At 41.9% G+C, this 22,036-nt stretch overlaps 1 protein-coding gene across 1 annotated transcript in view; it reads right to left on the bottom strand.

Annotated features, from left to right (window-relative positions):
• Positions 1-22,036, bottom strand: part of STXBP5 (syntaxin binding protein 5) — a 789,999-nt gene that overhangs the window by 143,996 nt on the left and 623,967 nt on the right. Inside the window, exons 15-17 of the mRNA XM_030194976.1 lie at positions 13,380-13,558; positions 4,423-4,548; positions 2,849-3,000 (exon numbers count right to left, since the gene is read on the bottom strand). Coding sequence (XP_030050836.1) covers positions 2,849-3,000; positions 4,423-4,548; positions 13,380-13,558 — 457 coding nt within the window. The remainder of the gene's footprint in view (positions 1-2,848; positions 3,001-4,422; positions 4,549-13,379; positions 13,559-22,036) is intronic.

The raw sequence follows: 22,036 nt of genomic DNA, 5'->3' as shown, positions 1-22,036 counted from the left end.
TCAAAAGATGGCCACCTCTTAAAGGAATACCTATGATGTCTCTCTTTCCAAGAACCCATATCCAAACCAACACAAAATGGTCAGAACAACCCACTTCAGTGACCACAAGTGGACACAGCAAATATCCTAACAAAAATGGCGACAACTCAAATCAAGCACATTTCCTGCTTTATGGGTGGCAACCTTCACAATTTGTTCCAAGGAACAAGCTGCTATCACCTCAAACAACACATGATCCTGCATCAAAAACTGTGATGACAATGGATCTAAATTTGTCCCTTTTCATGGGTAGGCATACAGGCAATTTGGCAGAAATCCAAAGCATCCACAGCAGCTCAAAAAGTTTCAGCACCAACATCTACAGGAGACTTCAACAGGTGCAAATTAAAATCACCAAGCACAACTACCGCATAAAGATCAGCTCCCGAGTTCATTAAACCCCTAATGAAAGATGACAACTCTGCTTCAGTAATACTATGTGGATGATAGACCAAATGGAAATATATATATCAACTTGATCACCAACATTGCCTATATAGCATCTTCCACCTACAAGTTCCTTTGTACAAACGCCATGGACTTCTTTGCTGATCCCAATACACCACTCTCCCCTACCCCTTAAAACAGAGAACATGGAAAAATCACAAGTGTGTGGACATAACTGATGTAAGATTACTTACCACCTCATTCTATAACTTGTCACCTTCTATTATTACTACTACTCCTACTACTTATTTCTAAAGCGCTACTAGACGTACGCAGCATGTAATTTATGGAATGCTAGCAATTACGCATGTCAGAGGTGCAAATAATTGGTATTTAAACATATAAGTGCTAGGCACTACTATACAAAGTATGCACCAATGTCACTTAGCATGTAATTGCGAGGGAGGTAGTATGGGCAGGCCACGGGCCTGCATATGTGTGCCAACTTCCACCAGCCATTGACCTGTTGTAAGTGAGCATGCTTAAATTTTGGCCTGCCGTGGCTTTGTGTTAGAATTCTATAATGGCTTAGGTGTGCCTAAGTGCACCCCATTGTGGTGCCTATATCTTGGTGCCAAATTATAGAATTGACCTCCTATATCGGTTGGAAATAACCAAGATTTTGAATACCAAGTACGTCAGGGTTCTCGTCTCTTTTAACTTAGGGTAAAGATCAAATTTATGTATCTCTAAATTCAAGGTGTTGTGCAGTTTTTTTTAACAGGATGGTTTACTTGTTGCCTAATTATTCAAGCTACCAGTTATCTGTGCTAAAGGCACTAGGGGTTCAAACAAGGGTAATTACTGGAGAAGCAGTCATGGGTGGGTCCTGGCCTACCCACTTTGGATTCAGGCCCCAATATCCACTAGCTGTAGACTCCCTCCCCTCCCCCACAGATAACTGGGTCTCTCAACTCCAGAAACAGGAAGTTGCATCAGAGAGAGGATCAGGACCGGCGTGCGCAGTGGGTATGAGTTGCTATTTGCTGCCGGCAAAGAACGGCAGGCTTTCAAAGGTATGGAGGGGGTAGGGTGGGTGGTTGAGGGAGTGGAGTTGAGAGACCTGATTGCCTGCGGAGAAGGGGATGAACAGATGCCATTTGCGGGGGGGGGGGGGGGGAGGGGGGGAGAGGGGTTGTCATGCCCACCCACTTTGAACTCATGTCCACCCAAAACTAGGTGTCTGGCTATGCCAGAATTATTGTTCAATGATTTTGTTGACTAACAATTAAAATATATAATTTTTTTGTCTGAGTTATTTAATCAGTGGAGTTATGTTTCTCTCTCATCAGCATTTCGATTAGATTAGGATTTAACGTTTTAAGTATAAATTATGCTAAAATACGGGGGAGGGGGGCAAACATTTCCTCTGTACTCTGGGGCCTTATGGTTTATTTTACTTGATTTACCGCGTATTCTCAGAAGATAATTTTATAAAGAAAGTGCTAACATTTTGGCAGCAAAATACGTGTGTAAATGACTAGAACACCGGCATATAAACACATATATGTGCACATAAAAGGGTAAATGCCAAAACTCAAGTGATGTGCTATTCTGACTGTTTAAGATGCACTTCTCTGCTTTATTGCTGAATTATAACTTTGGAAAATGTACCTTGACCCTGAGGCAGTGTTTTCGAAACATGAATTCATGTCGGGAGAGGTGACTGCAATCAAATTAGCGTGCAATAAGTTTTGTTGAAGTGATTATGTTACACTTATTGAAAATCCAAAGGATTAAGATTTACTTTGAACAGATTTGCCTGAAGTGATAGTTCATACCTTACACAAAATGATGGAAAAATCAGAATGGATCAATGAAGAATGTATCTCCAGCATCTAGGCACGAGATCTACGGCCGGTATAAGTACTCACACTTAACCACATACATATCTATGTACTCGGTTATGCAAGGTACCTACCTTCCTTTACAGTATAGGCGCTAGACACTCTTTAGGCACCTAGATCTAAGCACCCCTATAGAGAATTGCCTTCTGTATCTGTTCAAAGCATGGTAAATGCACACTAAAGTATGTACATACATACCAAATAATCTAAAAACCAATGAGCCAAACCCAGATCCTATAGCAATACTTTCTGGCTCACTAAAGCAGCACTATTAGCTCGCTAGGGATCTGCATCCTGCTCTCTTGGCTGGAAGAAGTCCTTTAAGGGCTTGCTCTACTGCAAGTCACACATTATAGCTTCTTGATAGTTAAATTGTGAATAACCACAATGACATTTCACCAATACTAATTATTATAGCCATTAATGATTACATTTTCATCCATGGTATGTTTAAAGAATCAGCTTGTGAATAATCAATTACAACTGAATTTTGACCTCTCTTGTTTTTATCTTACCTCCTGAAGGTTGCCGCGTTTTTCGAGGAGATCGTGGCTGTCTCTGATAGGGATCGTTGGACCCGTACAATTCAATGGTGCCAAGGTTCAACAGCACTGTTTTCTGCATATAATCAACCATTGCAATGCCATTACAATTTCCAAAAACTACTCTGTGGGTGGGTAGAAATAGAAAGAAAAATGTTATCACTCAGATGATGGCAAAGAAAGTAGTGCTATTACAGGCTAGGGCTATAACGTATAAAACAAGAAATTCCCCTGTAGCACCTACCGCCCTCACTCTGATGATGACTACCTACTTTCCTTCTTTACTCTCTACCGCCCTTATTTACTGCTGTGGGAGCTAGGAACCTAAATCAGTTTTACTAGGCTCTTAAATTTAAGTGCCTTAGAGCAAGGCATAAATGAGTAATTTCTTGACAGTGGCCAACCAAAAATAAAACTTCTTCCTTACAACTGTACCATGATGAGTGTCATTAACTTTTCTATAAATATTGGCACTGGCAATATTGTCCCTAAAATACTTTTTGCTGTGCTGAATAATGGTGTTAAGAGACGTTGGCGTCTCCCATACAATAGCAAATGGCTGTCCAGTAGCTTCCCTTCTTTTTCAACTTTTTTTTGGTCATGTCTTCAAAGGCAATATTGAACAATAAAACAAGTTTTTGGTGCTAACCAGAAACAGCAAGAAACCAATAATTCACCACTGTCAAGAGACTGAAGAAATGGCATCAACCTTGTGAACATCATTTTTGCCCCCTGTGAAACTGGGCACAGATCACTGAGGGAGTCATGTAACTAACTGGCATGGGGAACCTTGAACACTATCAGAACTCACTAGAAAAATAATTCCATCAATTAAGAACACCCTTAACATAAGTAAAGAGAATATGGAAAAATGTATCTAAATGTTTTATTGTATTAACAAGGTTTCACGTTTGCAGGTATGATTGTAAAGTGCTAAGAAGCTGGTAAATTACTCCTATTTCGCCCAGGCAATACTTGCAACTTTCCACACAAATCTTCACCCTTTTTTTTTTTGTCAACTGCAGTGCCATATGAAGCTGTTGGGGTACAGCCACTTTCTCAAAAGCAATACAGATTATTCAACTCATGAGTTTAAAATTCCTGCATAGAGTTTTTTCTCAATATAAAAGTAAAGCCCATTTAAGAAACATACTTTACATATTTCCTTTCAGCAGTTAAGATCATCACCAGTAAAACATAATAAGTCCATTAACATTTCACTCAAACAAACAGGATGACCACAGTCTAACATCAACAGGAGTGAATTTCTGGTCTGCTGAATTCAGACACCAGGAGATGGATACAGATTTTTAAGACACAGGCTAAGCATTTGTTGTGGTTTTCTATCTCCCTTAGAATAGGTGTGGCCTACTTCTGGTGGAAGTTCAGATAACTGACTAACATTATCAATGTGAATACTGAAGGGAAAACAACTGAAAGCAAGGACTCCCCATAAAGAAACAAACAAACAAACAAACAAACAAACAAGCAAGCAAGCAAGCAAGCAAGCAGGTAAATTGAAAAGAGATGGGATAACTAATACTTACAGCCCATATAAAGAGTTGACTGCTAGACTTGTTATTTGTTGTGGAGGTTCACCACTGACCCATACCAGTTGAATAACCAGCTCAACCTGGTACCCTGCAGACTGTTTCAATGGATTACTTCTGACTCTGTGATAAGAGTAAACATACAAAAATCAGTTCTGTCTGTTCAATTGTATTCCTTTCTTTAAAAAATGACACTGTGATGTGTTTTACAGGACCAGAATAAGAATCAGGAAGATGGTATTTATATGAACACTCATGTCCCATCTTCTAATAGGCTGAGGAAAAAGTACATCTGATGTTTGGTTATAGATCACATTTCAGGAAACTGAACAAGAAAAATCCTCAGCAGCAGCACTGATTTCAGTTACTAATGACAGTTTCAGCAGTAGCAAAAGAGAAAGCAATCAATGGTGCAGGAACCATGGAGGTAGCTCATGTGGCTGGCACTCCTTCAGTTCAATAACAGAGGCAATGCCATGCTGGTCAAACCACACATTATTCCTCTTCTTTTGCAAGGATGCCTTAGATAGGTGGGAGGAAAGTTTACAGGGGAAGTTCCTCATGTTGGGGGAGTGTACTGAGGAAATACCAATAAGAATATATCAATTGGTATGGGGAACCTTATCAGAATTCACTAGACAAAGAGGAGAATATGGCTTTTCCTACCATCTCTATGCTCATGACTCCCAAATCTACCTTTCTACCCCTGATATCTCACCTTGCATCCAAACCAAAGTTTCAGCGTGCTTGTCTGACATTGCTGTCTGGATGTCTCAACGCCACCTGAAATTAAATATGACTAAAGCCGAGCTTCTCATTTCCCCCCCCCAAACCCACCTCCCCGCTCCCCCCATTTTCTATTTCTGTTAATGGCTCTCTCATTCTCCCTGTCTCCTCAGCTCGAAACCTTGGGGTTATCTTTGACTCTTCTCTCTCCTTCTCTGCTCATATCCAGCAGATCGCCAAGACCTGTCATTTCTTTCTTTACAACATCCGTAAAATCCGCCCCTTTCTTTCTGAGCCCTCTACCAAAACCCTCATCCACACTCTTGTCACCTCTCGTTTGGACTACTGCAATCTGCTTCTTGCTGGCCTCCCACTTAGTCACCTCTCCCCTCTCCAGTCAGTTCAAAACTCTGCTGCCCGTCTTGTCTTCCGCCAGGGTCGCTTTACTCATACTACCCCTCTCCTCAAGTCGCTTCACTGGCTCCCTATCCGTTTTCGCATCCTGTTCAAACTTCTTCTACTAACCTATAAATGTACTCACTCTGCTGCTCCCCAGTATCTCTCCACACTCGTCCTTCCCTACATCCCTTCCCGTGCACTCCGTTCCCTGGATAAATCCTTCTTATCTGTTCCCTTCTCCGCTACTGCCAACTCCAGACTTCGCTCCTGCTGTCTTGCTGCGCCCTACGCCTGGAATAGACTTCCTGAGCCCCTACGTCTTGCCCCATCCTTTACCATCTTTAAATCTAGATTGAAAGCCCACCTCTTTAACATTGCTTTTGACTCGTAACCACTTGTATCCACTCGCCTCCACCTACCCTCCTCTACTCTTTCCTCTACACATTGATTTGTTTGCTTTATTTTTTGTCTACTAGATTGTAAGCTCTTTGAGCAGGGACTGTCTTTCTTCTGTGTTTGTGCAGCGCTGCGTACGCTTTGTAGTGCTATAGAAATGCTAAATAGTAGTAGTAGTAGTAGTAATATGCACAAGTGGTGGAACAACAAGGAGCAAGTGAGAAGGAGCGAAACGACTCTGGGGCACAATAAAAGGTTTATTGGACAAATCCAAACCTAATGTGGCGATGTTTCGGCAGATACCTGCATCAGGGATGTAATGTCAACAAACAAACATACATAAATAACAGTTTAATTAAAAAATATATGAAAAACACATAAATCATGGACACACACACACATACACACAAAACAAGAGCATGCCATACTAGTGATAAGAAACATCAAAAAATTAAACTATGCATAAATGAATCATTAATACCCCAAATATATGACAACTAGAGAAAGTAAAAAAAAAAAAAAAAAAATTTGCATGTAACAACTTGTCTTTTACAGTGCTGAGAGGAGCTTTGGCAGACACCTGGAATCGTTATTTTCAATTTTGGGGCACAGATCCTATTACCTGCGCGTTTCTAGTTTCAGCGTGCTGTGTGGTGGATTTTATTCTATTCGCCAAGTCGCAGGGCTGATCATATGTGGTGGCTGCCCAATCTATTGCAGGTTTGGCCTTTGCATCCCAGATGCAGTTTTGCTGATCCTGCTGCATCATTTCTGGTGCGGAAATGTATGTGGTTATGCACAGGGCGTGCTTCTGAATGATAGATGTTCTGCACACTTTCCTATCATGCATGATTGTTGCAGGTGCTGCAGACTGTCTGCGAGTTTGCCTTTGAGGCCTTACTTTTTCATTTGCCTTTGCCTTCTTTGCTGCTTTGAGGGTGGGAAAATTAGTAGCGACTTTTAAGTGGGCTGTTGGGCATTCTGGCCTTTCTTTGTCGGATGTGTCACTTCAGTATGGTGTGTTATTCTTATACATCCATCACTTCAAGATGGATCAACTGGCTTGGGGTGCTTGAGTGCGCCTTCAGGTATCTCTGCAGTTATTTTCTTGCCCCATATGTTGTGCTGGTGAATATACTCACTGTTGCTCTCTAAGGGGCCTTCATTGGTTAGTGCATGCTGATGGAGTGCCATTAACTTGTTTTCAATTTGTTTCCATGATTAAGCTTGCGTTGGAAGTGGCAGGTTTGGATCCTGCTTGCTTTGGGTCACATTCATTTCGAATTAGGGCTGCTTCTTTTGCAGCTCATGAAGGGGGTTCTCCTAGGTTCATCCGCAGGCTGCAACACTGGCAATCCAAAGCGTATCATAGAAAAATATAGGCAGATAAAGAACATATGGCCTACACAGGCTGCCCACCCATGCCATCTATTCTCCTTATCACTCCCTTAGAGATCCTATGTATTTGTCCCAAGCTCTCTTGAATTCAGAACTTCTACCAGGAAACCGTTCCACGGATTCAACACTCATTTCACAGCTTCCTTTCAATTGAAAGACTTGCCTTCTGTGCATTTATGTAGCAAAAGTATTTAAATGCCTATTATATCTCCCCTCTCCTACCTTAAGTCTACATATTGAGATCTTTAAGTCTATCCCCATACACTCTATGAAGAAGACCACTGACCATTTTAGAAGCCACCTTCTAGACTGACTCCATCCTATTTATATCTTTTTTGAAGGTGTTGTCTCCAGAATTGTACATAATATTCTAAGTGAGGTCTCAACAGAGTCTCACTGGAGTCTTATACAGGGGAATCATCACCTCCTTTTCCCTACTGGCCATTCTTCTCTCTATGCACCCAAGCATGCTTCTAGATTTTGTCATCACTTTTTTCTACCTGTTGTTATGTGCGTCTGTGAGGTTTTTCCTCTTTAATTTTGACAGTTTCCTTTGTAGGATCCTTGAAAGTTCAGACTTGTGTTTGGATTTGCGGCCACTCCTACTTCTTTAGGGCCCGGAAAAGAGCAGCAGAATCTCACTGGGGCTCAAATCTTGGTTTGGCTGCCCTTGGAATCTGGACTCGCTGGCTTGGACTGTGGGGCATGTATTGGGAACAGCTGCTCCTGACTTTGCTTCAGGCAAACTGCTTTTCCTCTCCAGATTTGGTTTTTGTCCATTTGGGGGGTAACGACCTATGCAGTGTGAAAGGGATGGATTTGATTTGGGCCATGAAGAGGACATATTTTGTGGGTGCTTGTCACTTTCCTTATAGTCGACAGGTTTGGTCTGATATTCCTAGGTTGGTGTGGCGGGGGGGCTAAGTCTGTGTTTGCAGTGGAATGTATGCGTAAGGGAGTGAATGTAAATATGACATTTTGTGCTTGCTTTGCAAGGTTTGGTGGTTGTGCATGAGCCGATTATGCAGGATTATCCTGGGCTTTATTGCCTGGATGGTATGCACCTTTCCGAAGTTGGTTTGGACATATTTTTAAGCACAGCTCAGGATCTTTTGCAGGCTTGTTTTGGTGGCAATTCAGCCGTAGCTAATCTTCTGGAGGAGTGGTGACGTTGGCTGTCACCATTTGTGGCGGGAGATTGGGGATTAATTATTGGGTGATGAGAGGGCTACAGGGAATAATACGGGGTGAGGGATGGATATGAGAAGGAACTTGCGAGCGGCACCACCATAATTTATAGTGTAGCTTGGCCTCATCATGGGCCATGCTATTGAATGTTTTATGTTCGGTACAAGGGTGAGGCCCGGCGGCACCATGGGCCCTACTATGCCCTTTTTGGAAATATTATGTTATGTGCAAGGAAACTAGATCGATACCAACTAGCTCCCAGGGGGGTAGCGGTCTGGGTCAAAGGGGGTAAGTTATGCGCTGGGGAGTTTGCTGTTAAGATGGTATATTATTTGGTAACTTGCTGTTAATAAAAACTGTGGCCAATGTTTTGCCACAAGATAATGGTGTTGCATCTAACTGTAGCTGTGTGGGTCGCATGTGATGACAGTGGGCGAGCGAAGACTGCGAGTTCTGATGTTAAGGTTTCCTCTCCGCATTCAGCTGAAGGGCATGTAACAGCAGCAGTGTCCACCAGTGAGCTAATGGGTATGAGCCATGGTGGGGGTGGGAGGGAAAGAGTTTGTAGACGAAAAGGTGATGGAGGTAGGGAGTGTATATATAAAATGAAGAGGTTGGTTGTGTGGGTAGCAGTTGCTGGGGGAATGATGGTGGTAAGGTCAATGGATTGGATAAGTGGCTGGAGGGGTGGAATCTGAGCAATGCTTGTGAACAGATGGTCTTGGTAGAGTCATTTGGGTGGGTGCTGAGGGAAGGGCGGGTGAGTGTGGGTATGGTTGTGTGAGCATGTTTCCCACCCTCCCTTCTGGTGGTGGTTGTGCGTGGAAGTTGGGGGCTGGTTGGTTGGTCATGGGATTTGTAGGCGAGGAGTGCTTGCCACTTGTCTCGGGGGGGGGGGGGGGGGGGGGGGGGTTGCAGTGCGGGAGATGGGAGATTCATTATGGGTTGGTGACAGGGCAACAGGGAATATGGAGTGAGGGATGGTATTAGGAAGAACTTGTGGGCAGCACCACCATAAATTGTACTGTGGCTTGGCAGCACCATGGAACATGTTATTCCCTTTAGTTGAGTGTTTTATGTTCAGTACAAGAGTGAGCCCGGCAGCACCATGGGCCCTCCTATGATCTCTTTGGAAACATTGTCATGTATAAGGAAGATAGATTGATACCAACTAGCTGCCAGGAAGTGGGGTTTCTGGTCAAAGGGGGTAAGTTATGTGCTAGGGAGTTTGCTGTTAAGATGGTAAGTTCTTGTTGTTAATAAAAGCTGCAACCAATTTTCTGCCACAAATTAATGGCAATGGGTCTTATTGAAGCCGTGTGGGTGGCACGTGATGATAGTGGGTAAGCAAACGGTGAGAGTGCTGATGTTAAAGTATTATTATGATTACTATGGAATTTTACGGTGTTTTTCATTGTCTTTGCATTTTTTGAAAACAGATAATCAATTCACTACTACCCATTCCACTTGACTCAGGATTTTGTAGACCTATATCATAGTCCCTCCCCTCCCCCGCCCCAGCTGTATCTTCACCAGGCTGAAGATCCCTAGCTTCTTTAGCCTTTCTTCATAAGAGAGTCATTCCATCCCCTTAATCATTTTGGTCAATCTGTTTTGTATCTTTTTGTAGATGTGGTAACCAGAATTGCACAGCTTGGTGGGGTGAGTGGAAAATAGGGGGAAAATGGATATAACAGAATGCCCCTGAAATATATATATTTATTTTTTAAAAAAGAAGAAGAAGGGGGATGAATTAGTGATTTTTCTCTCTTTTTTTTTTTTTGAAACATTTGTGTGGTTAACTGTAACAGACAGTGATTCTTCCTGACATCATTGAGAAACCTGTTCCTCAGAGGTATTTACTTTGTGTCACTGATTATTTTAGACATATAAAAACATAAGACTAGCCATACTGAGGCAGACCAATGGTCCATCTAGCCCAGTATCCTGCTTCCAGCAGTGGCCAATCCAGGTCACAAGTACCTGACAGAATCCCATGCTACAAATCCCAGGGACAGCAGTGGATCTCCCCATTTTTATCTCAATAACAGACTATGGACTTTTCCTCAAGGAACTTCTCCAAACCTTTTGTAAACCCAGATACAGTAACAGCTGTTACCACATCATCTGTTGATGAGATCTAGAGCTTAATTATTTGTTGAATCAAAAAGTCAAAAACAGTACTTAGAGTTTTGTGCAACAGACACATTGCTAACATGGCCAAGTTTTGAAAGCTTCTTCAGAGAAGCAGTCTGTTAAAAATCTTAGGGGTCCTTTTACAAAGGCATGCTGAAAAATGGCCTGCAGTACTGTAGGTGAGGGTTTTGGGTGCATGCAGAATCATTTTTCAGCGCACCTGTAAAAAAGGCCTTTTTTTGCTGAAAATGGATGTGCGGCAAAATCAAAATTGCTGCGCGTCCATTTTGGGTCTGAGACCTTACCGCCAGCCATTGACCTACTGGTAAAGAATTTGGGCAGTAATGACCTACGTGCGTCAGATGCGTGTCAAAAATGAAATTACCACAACAGCTACGCAGTAGTTGGGCGGTAACTTCATTTTGGCACGCGTAGACACTTACGCGGCTTAGTAAAAGGACCCCTTAGTATCATTCATAGTGTGTCTCGCAGAATCAACTAGAATGGTGAACGCTGATTTGAAGTGGCTGTCAGAATAATTTGCTGTCTGTCCTATCAGACTCTTGTTTCCTGTCATGTGATTATTATAAGACCTTTTAAAGGAGATTTAGCAATATTTGGAAAGGCAGGTAAGGTAGCAGGGCTGGGACTGGTGCTAGGGTCTGTGGTGCCCCCTGCAAACTGTCAGTCTCCCCCTTCCCCACCCCAGCATCCCCTTTCTCTCTTCTCCCTCCCCCACCTTCTCCCACCTGCCCCCTTTTTCAGCCCCAGATCCAGCTTCATTCTCTCAGCCTTTCCCTGGATCAGCTCCCACCTCCAGTTCTGCCTCTAGTCAAACTGGTCTGGTGCACTGGCAATGTGTGCTCCTCCAAGCCACAGATTAACTACTTCTAGTTACATAAAACCGAAGTAGTTCATTTTGTGACTCAGAGGAGAACACAATGCCAGCGCACCAGACTATTTGACTAGAGGCAGAGCAGTGGTAGTGAAAAAGAGAAGGGCAGCTGGGGAAGGCTAAAGCCAGGCCCCCCCTGCCCTGCATATCCTGCTTACCGCGTCCCACCAGCTCTGGCAGGTAGAGTCCAATGAAAGTTCTTTGAAGAGTAGTGTAATCACAGTAGAGCCTTTTACTAAAGATAATCATGCGCTAAATGCAAAGAAATCCATTTTATACCTATAAGCTTCTTAGTATTTAGAACATGCTAAGCTTTAATGCACACAACTTTTATCTAGACAATATCAATGTGCATTTCTTGGGACAAAGTATACACACGCACACGCAAAATAAACTCCGAATACATGTACTCACAGAAATGCAAAACTAAGAGCTATAAGTACAAATGCAAGTTGCTTCAGCTATAAAATTACTGCTTATAGCCCCATTTTAGAAAGGACATAGAAGTAAGAATTGAGATGTCCAGGTCAGGAAGTCTCAAGTCTCAAGTATTTTAGAATACAACTGGCTGACAGCGGCTGCTCTAAAATACAGGAGAAGTGGACAGTTATGTGCTGATTGTTTAAAACATAAACATCCATTATAGAAGAAAAAAAAACAAAATAGAAAATTTCTATGGGCTAAATCCAGCAGACACACAGGTCTAATAGCAACATACATGCTTACCTTAGTCAGTTTAGAAACAAACGTGTATTTTCCTGATGCTGTCACAGAGACCATTATCCCTTGTCAGTTTTGGTTTTTTTTGGCTAGTGCAGTGGGCTGAGAACCAAGGGAACTGGGTTCAATTCCCAAGGCAGCTTCTTCTGACTCTGGGCAAGTCACTTAATCCTCCATTGCCCCAGGCACAAATTAGTACCTGTATTTAATATGTAAACCACTTTGATTGTAACCACAGAAAGGTGGTATAGCAAATCCCATCCCCTTTTCTTTTCCCTTCCCTAATCCCTCCAATGGAGTGCTGCTCAATCAGAGCAGTTTATCGAAACCTAAATGTGCTTGATAACAGGTGTAAATCCTGATGTCAATCTATTAGGACTTCTAGGCATTTTTATTCCCCCACAAAACATGCCTAGACCATGCTCCCTTGCCATTTGCATGCACATAAACAAGATAAATGTTTAAATACCAGTTTATGCACCCCTCAAATGCAAATAGCTCTTCTAAACTGATTGCCCTCATGTCACTAGAACTGGATGTGCTGAGATTAAAGACTGGGAATTGGGGGTCTGTTTACTAAGGTGTGCTGGCGATTTTAGCACGAGCACAAAATGAGCATGCGCTGGGTAGGCGCCCATAGGAATATTGTGAATGCCTACACAGTGCGCGCTAAAAAACGCTAACATGCCTCTAGTGCGGTTTAGTGAACAGGGCCCTTGATGTGTAAGGTTATTTATCCCCTCCATACAACAAAAACTAAAGCGGGTTACAGTAAAACAAAAATAATAATAATCACAAACATATGACAAACTGTCCTTTTTTTCATCACATTCATTTCATACCAAAAAAGCACTTTTTATGATTCTGCTAACTTCAGCAGAGCTCAGAGCCAGTCCGTTTAGCCTTCTATCGGAACATTTTTGAAATATATTGTCACAAATATCAAATTGCCGCATAGTATATTTTGGTTTCCTCTACACGTTCTCAACGTGAAGCACTGGTAGAAGGCAAGCATGCAACATTCTCCATTTATCATCCCATAAATGGGTCAAACAAAGCAGTCACACAGTACTTGCTGTGAAATGTGTGCACTTACTTTAAACATGGTACATTGTCACGAAGTCCATCAGAAGAGCTGCTGCTAGTAGAAGGATGAGACTGGGGAATCATAGGTTGGGAATTAGACCCTCCGCTAGGAGTTGACAGTGTTGGCACCTGATCAACATCTGGAGACTCTACATCACTTATTTCATACAGCAACCGTACTTCAAGCATCTGGGAGGAAAGAGAGGAAGAGGGGAACAGAAGCATACATTTAACTGACAGCAGATCTTTCCAATCTAACTCAATGACTTTCTCGAAAGTAATAGTAAACATTACAAAAAAAGGATGGTGCACCTGCCTTGAATTTTGTTAACATATTTGACATATCAACACCTGCAAAGTGAGTCAGAAACAGAAAAACCAAACACTGGTTTGCAAATACAGAATCAAAGGGCCCTTTTACAAAGGCCGGGAGGGAAAAAGCGTGGGTAGCACACGCCCAATCAACACTACCGCTGGGGTAGTGCGTGTGCCTGGTGGTAATTCCAATTTTGGTGCGCACCAAATCACACGTTAGAAAATAATTTTCTATTTTCTACTGCGGGGGCATTCCCAGCGGTAACCGGCAGTGTACCCACGTTGGCACATGCTGCATGGGTACCACGTACCACTAGGTCAATGGGCGGCGGCAAGGGCTTAGGCTGTAAACAGGCACCCACCAGTTTTAATATTAGCACAGGCCTATTTCCTGGCCCATTAAAAATAGCCTTTTTCTCAGCCACGGTAAAAAAAAAATGGCCCAGAACGCGCCTAAAAGACACGCCCACACTACCACAGGCCACTTTTTACTGCAGCTTTGTAAAGGACTCCCAAATGAGTTAACAAATGAGGATAATCAATGGTAATATTTCTAAATGGTATAAGCACATAATATAATGGAGTACCTCTAAACCTCAGCACTGGACCAATCGCTATGTAATTGTATGGACAGAGTTTGGAGTGGGCTATAAAAGTCAATTAATTGGTCTGTGACCGATGTAATTCCATCACCTTCCCAGGTAACTCAAGAGTCAAGGTAGAAAACTTCCTGCATAGTTACTATAGGTTTCAGCACAGGAATTAATTCGTGTGGAAACCCTGACCAGACACTGCATTAAAATGAATGCAATTGTGGTGCATTTGCTATCCTGTGGCATGCAAAAAAAACAACCAAGCTTTGGCTGTGCAACTAACGTGGGAGAAATTACACCAGGGTCTGGGGCAGCATAGAAGGGTTGCTGGAGCGGAGTGGGTATCTACCAGCACCCCCTCTCTCCCCTCAACCCAACCACCCTGCCCTGGATACCTGCACTCCCCCCCACCCCCCCAAAGAACTGACCTGAACTGACCCCCACTCCCCCGGAGTTCAAAACATTTTCCTGGTACCTAGTAAATTCCTCCCTTTCTTCCAACCCAACCCCCCTACTAACACTTAAAACATTTCCCTGGTAGTCTAGTAGCCTCTCTTCCTCCCCCACCCCCACCCCCGACTCAGCCCCCTTTCCCCAAAGAAAAAAAAAATCAATCCACAGTGTCTAGCGACACCCTCCCATTCCCACCTGACATACCTTAACTGGAGAAGGAGTGAAACCCACTCACTTCTGTCTCTAGTACCACCATCTTGTAACATGGCAGCGCCCTGCCCTGCGCAGGTATCCTGGGTAGGCACTGGGCAGAGCCTTTTGAACCTTGCTTCTCTGATTCCCAGCCCCCTGATCTAACCATTAGACATCTCCACTCTATTATTAATATGCAGAGCGGTAAACACAAAATCATGCACTGACCGGATGGGTGACATTTAGCAACAGACCTGGATTTCTCAGCCCAGATTTGCTCCGTGGATTGACCAGAGATGGGGATGCTATAGACATAGCTTTCGGAGCCCCTGAAGAAGGCACAGGGGTGGAATGGAGTGTCAGATATCACTCCAAACAAAGACACCTAGTGGCCACACAATCCACATAAGCCAATTTTAAGAGGGAGCTACAGCTTGTGGCCTCTGGCCAGGGACTGTCCATACAAGGGCGAGGAAGTAGTTGTCATGACTGGCTGAACTGTGCTCCAGGACCAAACTCAGAAACACTTAAGCAGACTTCTCAGCGTCTTTATCTGTTCTTTCTCTAAAGTATTCATATACATTTGGAACTACTCTGCTCCAAATTAACCAGTTAATTTTTAATCTAATTTATAGATATTTGACAATCATATTGTATGGTTTCAGCATTCCTCTATACCAGATGTTCTCAGTTCAGTCCTCGAGACACACCCAGGCACTCAGGAGGTAGGGCATGAAGATTTTTCTCACGTATATTAATTGTGGATACCCTGAAAAGCTGACTGGCAGGGTTTGCCCTGAGGACTGGGCTGAAAACCTCTGATCCATACACTCCTAACTGCTACTTACACTACGTTATCACACTTTGGCACTTTATTTAGTTATTTTTGCTCATTCTCCTTGCCTTCCTTCCATCACAATGACATTTTCACTCAAGCTTTAAAGCACCGCAGCCTATTTTTTTAACCCAGAGATTTTACGGCTTCAAGCTTGCAATCCCTGGGCTATAAATCGTGGAGTTTTCTGACTGTTGTTCATTTTCTTCCCCTTATCATTCCATGCTCTGTCTCTGGTCTGCTCTGTTCTCCACCATCTCTCCCCTTGGTCTGTTTCTACATTCTTAATGTGTTTGCAATGGGATGATGCACTAACTTGACAAATGATTCAGTAACTGGTGATTACTGTTCAGTTCTGATATCGGAGGGCTGAAAGTGATACCAAATTACTGATCTGTAAAAAGGACTTATATATTGTGATATCAAAATGAGGAAATAAGGCAGCAGGACCAGTTAAAAATGTTTGGGATACTTTGGTTGGAAGTTAAAAAAAATGTAATCATAAAGGCAAATCGCACTGAAAAAGGTAGGCGATGAATGCAGCGCCTCAGTGATCAGTCAGGGAACTGGTTCTGTCCAATAAATACACCCCGTAATTTCTAATAGGAGAATCAGACACAAGTTTGTTGGGTGTGATACTGTAGATGACAAGAGGAAAAGTTTTTCTTTTTGTAGGTGAGGTTAATATTTGCAACAGAGTGGATATGGCAGAGAATAGATGATAAGAGTACATAAGTATTGCCATACTGGGACAGACCGAAGGTCCATCAAGCCCAGCATCCAGTTTCTAACAGTGGCCAATCCACATCACAAGTGCCTGGAAAGATCCCAAAAAAGTACAAAACATTTTATGCTGCTTATCTTAGAAATAAGCAGTGGATTTTCTCCAAGTCCAAGAGAAGCAATCTAAGAAGAACTGAGGAGTGGAAGACTATTGGTAGCTAAATGTTGAAATTAAAATGGTGATTCAAAGTTTAAGCGCAGAAATCTGAGGGAGCAGAACATGATAGGAAATGAGTTACAGTCCACAGAACAAGAAAGACCTCAGGGATGGTTATATCGGGTGATTTCAAAGTAACAAAGGCAATGCAATAAGACATTGACCAGTACTGTAGGGATGATAAGGAGTGATATAACTAGCATAAAAAAGGTAGCAATTATATTGTTGTACAGGTCAGTGAGGTGAAAAAAGGGAACCTGAGGACTAAAAAGTGGAGGGAGGAGGAAGGGAGAGACACAGTCTAGCTGTGAGTTGGGAGAGAGGTACAGAAGAGAGAAATGGAGAAAAAAAGATGAAAGGAAAAGTTCAATATCATTGGGATACTTAGGGCAGGAATGAAGGGAAGAAACAGAACTATTACTACTACTACTTATCATTTCTAAAGCGCTACTAGACGTACATCTAGACAGAAGATAGAGAAAGTGGGAAGATCACTTTGGAAATAGACTGGGGGACATTCTACTAAGAAAAATAAATTGCCCATAGAACAGTAAAAGAAATAAAAAGATATATTTCAGTTTTGATTGACTGAAAAAAATGTCAGCTTTGGGAATGTGCATTTCGTAAATCTTTGTATGTCATTTAGTAGAAAAGGAAATGCATTCCTATTTTTTAAAACATCTTTCTTCTATGGGGTACTGCTCCTGTGGTTTACAGAGAGAATGAATTCTCCATTTTTAATATTTGGTTCTTTATTTTGTAACTGGTAAGAATTGGTGTGTGTCCTGTATGTGTGACTGAGGTGAGGGGTTCTGCTCATATATAGTTTCCATGTACGGATCTATTGCAGTCCAGCTGGTTCGGCTTTTCTAATAGGAGGTGTATTGGTGTTCTACAGTTCTTGCTACTTGTGTCCAAAGAGTTAGTGCTGTTATTGTATAGAATGTTTGCTACATAGGTTCTGAATAGCTTACTTGCAAGGTTCTGCATTATTTAAAAAGTATCTGGCAGTGGATGGATTTTGTAATGGCATTACTTAAGTGATGAAAGAATTTGGACAACTTTTGTACGGCAAGCTTTAAAGGGGTAGAACACTTAATAAAAAAATAAAATAAAGGTGATTCAGTCCACACTCAAAATACAAAACTCCAACCAAAAGTGGCTGATAAAGATTTACACAAACCTATGGCACGAGGAAAAGACCTCAGATGTCACAAATAATTGTTACCCGCCCGTAGGTCTATAGCCGCCTCCCTACCCATATTTTTTCATACAATTTTTTCAAACAGTTTTTAACAATTGATGTAGTTCTTCAAACATTTAATTTGTGCAGACTAACTCATCATTTGTGCCCCATATTTTCATCTCAGAATTAATACTTCACACTTTCATATATATCTGAGCAGCTGAGAAGTGACACATCTTAAATGGCTGGATCCCATCTTTGCAATGTCTGAGGTCTTTCCCTTCTGCCATAGGTTTGTGTGAATCTTTATTGTTCACTTGTGGTTAGAAACTTTAAAGGGATACATACTAGCTTTGCTCTGTTTACAGTAGTGTGCTAGAAACTTTTTAACAGGCTCTCTCTCTGGGTGAAGCCAGCCCTGCAATTTGGGGGGAGAGGGAGGAGTGCATTACTCTCTTCCCCTCCCCCCCCCCATGCAGGCACACTAGGCATACCTTTGGTGGCAGGGATGCTAAGTCCCACCAGCCAAAAAAAATGGACTGCTGCCACTCCCCACTGCTTATTTCTGCCTCTGAACAGCATGCCGGAACTTCTCACAAATATTCAGTACAGCCCTGGTGGGTACTGCTTCTTTGGGCAATCTTCAAAGAATTTTCCATTTGAAAACTATTTTAAGGACAACAACTAAAAAGTACCCACTGGTTTTGCACCAGTGTAGACGGCTTGCAAACTGCCCTCCAAAAGCACAATTAAGTATCATAAATATTGTACTTAAACAAGCCTTCTAATCCCCTAAACTTCCTGCAGTCTTTTAAGCACAAATAATGCACTACATCACAAGACTCCAGTGATACATACATTTTAAAAGTAAACAACAACATCTACAGAGTATATCCAAAATTTTATTTTTATTTTTTGATTTCCATCTTCCAAAATTTCAGACAGTAGATGTACAGATCAGCAGGACCCAAAGCACTCCAAAACGAGTAAAATCAGAAATAACACAGCTTATACCAAATTGTTAAACCACCCTTAGGACTCAACTTTGGGTTTAAAAAGCAAAACCATGCGCAAGTAAGGTCTGAACAAACAAATTAAAACAATCAAAGTTTAAAGCAAATGCTCATAATATGTACTACATGATGTAGCAATAATGAAACAATGATGGGATATTCGCATAGCAGGCAGCCTGAGTCAACAGATTTATTTTCCACTGACCATAATTAACTTTGTATGAACTTGGTGGCTAATAGCGTGCTGAACTGGACAATGTTGAAACATTTAGACTGACGCTGGAAAGAAATCTGCATGAAGGAAGCCCTTCCCTCATTATTTAATACATCTCTGTGAAATAGTAGTAATAAAAAAAGGAAAGTGCATTTTTATAATATACCACTGCAATCCATAAAACAAAAGGAGCAAGTTCCCACATACCACCTTTTTCTTTTAATGTAAACACAAAAAAATAAAAGATTTTAAATGCTCCCAGGTTTCAACCTAATTCATGTTTAATGTAGGATATAAAATATCATAAGTAAATAAATAAATAGATAGATAGAACTCTGAATGTTGAGCACCTGATTTTCATAACATGATGTCTATTTTAGTGGCCCTTTTACCAGGAGAAAAAAAAATGTCTGCACGAATATATCAATGCTAGGGTGTCCCTATAACTGGCCCTTCCAAATGACACACTGATTACAATTTATAACAAATTACTACTCTACCTATGAAAAGTTATTCCGTTATTATACCTCCTCTGTGTACATTCATATGTTCCACAAGCTGGCATATTTGACAATGTAAGTGAAATTAAATAAAAATGCCACCAACAATAAAGAACGATAACATGGGTACAGCAGCTCGTAGGTTTGTTTGCTTTGAGTGTACGCAGAATTACAGCTAAGGGGGGGAGGGGAAACAAAGGCTTACCTAATTGGCTTCAACTTTTTAACGGCACCCCGTCATCCTGTTTATCCAACATGCTTCCTTCCCATGCGATGCAGCACCTCTTCTTCTTGCCTCGATTAACTTTTTTTAAGCAGTGCTGGACAGCCCGGCACCGGGAACCATCAGAAAAAGCAGGCTGCTTCATCAAATCCTAGGGAATTCCTTGGGAGTGAGATAGGTTGAAGAAAAAGCTCCCGAGATTGGCTGAAGTAGCCTGCTTTTTCTGACTGTGCAGGCCCAACACCATTTTAAAAAGTTAATCGCTGCAAGAAGAAGAGGAACCGGCTCTAGCACACCACTGTCTGTATAGAATCCAGAACAGGCAAAAGGTTTCTAGATGTTGACAGTAAGTACTGTATAGTATGAATGCATCTACCATTCTACCACTTATAAATAAACTCTAATAAGAATATTTTATATTTTCCATGCATCATTTTAAACAATATAAGGGCTCTTTTACGAAGTGGAAGTAAGCCCAACATTTATTTATTGCATTTGTATCCCACATTTTCCCACCTATTTGCAGGCTCAATGTGGCTTACAGAGTCTTGTTATGGCTTTGTCATTCCAAAATGTCAAATACAATTAGAGGCATATTTTCAAAGCACTTAGCCTCCCAAAGTTCCATAGAAACCTATGGAACTTAGCCTCCCAAAGTGCTTTGAAAATATGCCTCTTAGTGATGTAAAAATATTGGCGAGGTGATTTAGTAAGGTTATGGGTTCTCTTTGTAGGCCTTGTTGAAGAGATGTGTCTTCAGAGATTTACGAAAGTTGGTTATTTCGTCAATAGTTTTCAAGGTAGTAGGTAATGCATTCCACAACTGCATGCTCATGTAAGAGAAGGTAGTTGCATGCATCAGCTTGTATTTTAGTCCTTTGCAGCTGGGGAAGTGTAGATTCAGAAATTTGCGGGATGATCTTTTGGCATTTCTGGGAGGCAGGTCTACGAGGTTTAGCATATAGGTTGGGGCATCTGCGTGGATGATTTTGTGAACAATCGTGCAGATTTTGAATGTGATGCGTTCCTTGAGTGGGAGCCAGTGAAGTTTCTCTCTTAGGGGTTTTGCACTTTCATATTTAGTTTTTCCAAATATGAGTCTGGCGGCAGTATTTTGGGCTGTTTGGAGTTTTTTTGATAGTCTGTTGTTTGCATCCAGCGTACAGTGCGTTGCAGTAGTCCAGATGACTCAGTACCATGGACTGTACCAGGGTACGGAAGATGTATCTCGGGAAGAAAGGTTTTACTCTTTTGAGTTTCCACATGGAGTGGAACATCTTTTTCGTCGTATTCTTCACGTGGGCATCGAGTGTGAGGTTTCGATCAATGGTAACTCTGAGAATTCTCAGATTTTGTGAGACGGGAAGAGAACAGTATAGTGTGGTTATGGTGGTGAAGTTGTTTGTGTTATGTTGTGAGGTGAGTACAAGACATTGTGTTTTTTTCTGTGTTAAGTTTTAGCTGGAATGCATCCGCCCAGGAGTGCATGATTTGGAGGCTTTGGTTGATTTCGTTGGTGATTTAATTTAGGTCGTGTTTAAATGGGATATAAATTGTGACACCGTCTGCATATATGTAAGGGTTGAGGTTTTGATTGGCTAGTAATTTGGCTAGAGGTATCATCATTAGGTTAAAGAGGGTTGGTGAGAGGGGGGATCCTTGGGGTACTCCACATTCAGGTATCCATGGGGTTGATATGTCCGCGTTCGTTGTTACTTGGTATGATCTTGTGGTCAGGAATCCTCTGAACCATTTGAGAACTGTACCTCCTATTCCAAAGTATTCTAGTATATGTAATAGTATTCCATGGTTGACCATGTCGAAGGCACTGGACATGTTGAATTGTAGGAGGAGTATGTTGTTGCCAGTTGCAATTGCTTGTTTGAATGAGTTCATTGCAGACACTAGAACAGTTTCGGTGCTGTGATTCGACCGAAATCCTGATTGGGACTCGTGCAGAATTGAGTGTTTATCTAGGTGATCAGTGAGTTGTTTCGTCACTATGCCCTCCATAAGTTTGGTTATGAGCGGGATAGATGCTACTGGGCGATAATTGGTTAGGTCCATTGTGTTAGGTCCATGGGCTTGCCACTCAATAAAAGGGAAGTATCGCCAGGCCACCACAGCAGCTCGACGGTAGTTCTCTCCCCCAGAGAATGCCATTTCCAGTGCTACAAAAATATTTACATTGGTGTGTACCCGG

The sequence above is a fragment of the Microcaecilia unicolor genome, chromosome 3 (genome assembly GCF_901765095.1).
Source record: "Microcaecilia unicolor chromosome 3, aMicUni1.1, whole genome shotgun sequence".
In the NCBI taxonomy this organism is placed as follows: Eukaryota; Metazoa; Chordata; class Amphibia; order Gymnophiona; family Siphonopidae; genus Microcaecilia; species Microcaecilia unicolor.
Note: the sequence above shows the minus strand (reverse complement) of the source record. Positions and strands in the feature narration are given on the sequence as shown.